General features: G+C 45.5%; 1 protein-coding gene across 3 annotated transcripts in view; it reads left to right on the forward strand.

Moving 5' to 3' along the window:
• Positions 1-3,284, forward strand: part of CABLES1 (Cdk5 and Abl enzyme substrate 1) — a 117,040-nt gene that overhangs the window by 54,480 nt on the left and 59,276 nt on the right. For all 3 annotated transcript variants that reach the window (XM_019653889.1, XM_019653888.1, XM_019653887.1), the window contains exon 2: positions 2,045-2,116. In XM_019653889.1, coding sequence (XP_019509434.1) covers positions 2,045-2,116 — 72 coding nt within the window. The remainder of the gene's footprint in view (positions 1-2,044; positions 2,117-3,284) is intronic.

Here is a 3,284-nt window from a genome sequence, read left to right on the forward strand (position 1 = left end):
CAATGATGGTGCCAACTTGGGCCAGTGAAGCAATGTCCTCCACAACTAGACTGAAGAACAAAACGACAGCAACTTGCCTGTTCCCCTTCCCCAATTCCTCAGTGCTGTTCCCATCCCCCCAACTCCCCAATAAAAATCTTAAAAAAAAAAAAAGTGAGAACATTTGTTTAAAAAAAAACAAACCTAGTTGCTAGCTGTCATTAGCTACCCTGTGCCAAGGACTTTATTTCTGTTTCTTAGTTATTCTCATGTTCCCATTTCATAGATAAGGGAACTGAGGCTCAAGGATTAAATAGTTTTTTAAGGCCCCAAAGCTTCCAAACCCCAGGACTGAAATCCAAGTCTGTCTAACCTGGTGTGCACGCTCCTTTGTAGGACTGCCCTGTCCTTTGGCTGAGGAGCACGGGGATGCCTGCCCCTGAGAGTTGTGACAGGTAGGGGTGTGACTAACTGGGCATATACCCCTTCCTGCTGGGACTTCATATGAGCCAGGCCTAGGACCTGGAGGGGCTGCACCTCAGCTGGTGGCCTGCAAGCTTCAAAGCCACAGCTGTAGGCTGCTGTCAGCCAGGTGAGCCAAGTCACCGGAGTCACAGAGCTACACAGGCAAGTCCTGCTTTCTAATGAATTGGCTACCTGTAAAATCAGTTCTCCGCCCCCTCAAGCCCCTTTGCAGCTTTGCAAGTAAGACCTGTGTCGCCCCACAGCCATTGCCTCAAGTCTGGCTGACCGCTGGAAATCTGGCAACATTATAGAAATGGGAATTCAATGTAAGCTAATTGCGGAGTTAAACTACAGATCTTGCAGAAGGTCTAGTACGTCATGAAGACACTGAAGGTGGTGTTAGGAACTCTTGGATCCCACACTTTGACGACTTAGGGTCTGAAAGAATTAGACCAGTTCACCGATGGAGAAGGAAGGTGTGTGATGAATATTTTAGAAAGCATTTGAATATTAAAGATTAGGAAAGGCTCAGAAAATTGATGAAGCCCCCAAATAGTTTGCAAAAATGATCAAAACATGAAGCAAAAGGTGTCAGGGTGGTCAGAAAAAGTATACATGAAAGAAAAAATTTGTTTCATTTTTTGTTGTTCTTTAGAACAAATTAGAATATAGTTATAATTGCATGTTCTTACTCTACATTTTTTTCAAAATGGACTAATCCTTCTAATTTTAGACCCATTTTTTCAAGGTAAAGAAAGATCTAATCAGATTTTTTCTGTTTACCCTCCCCCGCCACCCTCCCCACTCCAGGCAAATCATTTACTATGAAACGATGGTCTTTGTTCAAATTTCCTGGAAAGTTACTACCACCCCACCTTGACCCCTGTACCAGATAGTCTCAGCTAGCTAGGACCTATTCTTATTTCAGTCTGGCAAAAGACACTAGATGGAGGAGGTGTTAGCAGGTGATTTGCAATTCTTCAGCAGCCTGAAAGAGTTAATGTATTGCCTAACCATGCCACAGTATGTATTCTTACTGGTCTCTGAGAAGCTCTCCCAAAAGAATGCCTTCCTTGTTTCTAAGTGCTTTTGAAATCAGCAATAACCATCCAGAGACCATAACTTTTTTTCATTGCCTCCTAATGATTTTATTGTGTCCTAATTGAGATTTTATTTAATATGGTTTTAAAATTTAATATTTATCAGTTAACCTGGTTCAGACCACTGATATTTAAATACTTAACAGTATTATCTAAGCTTGAGAAGGACTACACCCTGTCCCCAACTCAGGTATCATAAGAGGCATCTTCTTGTTTTGTTTTTTGTCTTTGGGGGAAATTACAGCATAATAAGGACCAGTCCCTTCCCTAATTACTGCAGAGCAGCCCTATAACTCAGGAGAATGCTCAGAATTCAGCAAGGCGAGATGGGCTTGGCATTCAGGGTGCAGACTGGGAACATGCAGCCTCTTAATGACAGCTCTTGTCCGATCTTTTATTTTTAATGGATTTTATTTCTTAGAACTGTCTTAGATTTACAGAAATGCCATCTTACAATGCAGTTTTAACTCCTAGGTTTTTTTTTCCCCCTCTCTCTTCAGACGTCGCCTCATCTCTCAGAGATCATCCTTGGAGACCCTGGAAGATATTGAAGAGAATGCCCCTCTACGGAGGTAAGTTTTCGGTGTCACATTTATATGTGTATAAATGGCTTGCAGTACAAGATGGCAGCCAAAGTTTGCTTTATTATTATTTTTTTAAGCTCTTGATTTACAGAGTTCAGATGTTTTTAATGACCCTCTGATTCCCAGACTCATAGTTTAGAAATCCCCACCCTGAGGACCCTTAGAACCAGAAAACTATGAAACTCCAGGGATGTATTTTCCAGCCTGCCTGTGAGTCTGGGTGCTGTTTCCCTTTAATTTTGAGAGCTGCTACTTGATGAGGAGCCCGTCATTGTCCTAGCTTTCCCAGGTGCAGTGGCACAGGTGTCACAGTCTTGAGCTTAATTAGGAGGTGCCCACGATGTCACTGTGTAGCCAGCAACTTGATTTAGGACAGCTGTGAGTCCTCCCTTGGGTCTGAAAGCCTTCCATTTCTCCCTCAGGATTACAAAAGTGCTTGCGAGGCATCGTTTTTTTTTTGGGTGACAGAAATTGCTGAGCTGTGCCTTGCCCCTGACTGGCAGCTTTTCCTTCTCTAGTCCTGCACCTCTCCACCGCTCCCCCGCACCCGCTGCTCAGCCCGTCTGTACCACAGTCCAGCCAGGCCCTCCTTGAATGGAGGACATGATACTCATACAACACAACCCCTTTTAGTTCTCACTGCAGCCCGAGCAGGGTTGGCCAGCATAGAGGGGCTCCTCCCTGCAGAAGCATCTGAGGCAAGATAGGACGTTGTGGCTTAGCAGGGCGTGCATGGCAGGCAGAGCCGAGGGGAGGCCTGCGGGAGGATGTGCACCCCTCAACTCACACCAGCTACTCTGCGAACCCACATCTGCATGCCTTGTACTATGGCCCCTGGCTAGGACTTCGGAGTCCCAGGCTCCTTCCTTCCAGCCTCAGAGGGTGCTGATGTGGAGGGAGGCGTCTCACCCTGGAGCCGGCTCCTTCCTGCCAGGACTTCACTCCCAGGCTCTAGGTCTTGTCCACAGACCACTGGGATGAAGCATAGACAGGCCTGGGGTCTGTTCAAAAGTGTTAGGTGACTCTGAATCTCATCACTGATATGATTCCAAAGAGAAAGTGAGGGCCAGACAGTCTGATTTCCACTTTTGAAGTCTTTGAAAACGTACCTAACCTCTGGGCCCATCCTAGGATGAAAGGCGTGTAGCTACGTGAT

The sequence above is a fragment of the Hipposideros armiger genome, unplaced genomic scaffold (genome assembly GCF_001890085.2).
Source record: "Hipposideros armiger isolate ML-2016 unplaced genomic scaffold, ASM189008v1 scaffold_209, whole genome shotgun sequence".
In the NCBI taxonomy this organism is placed as follows: Eukaryota; Metazoa; Chordata; class Mammalia; order Chiroptera; family Hipposideridae; genus Hipposideros; species Hipposideros armiger.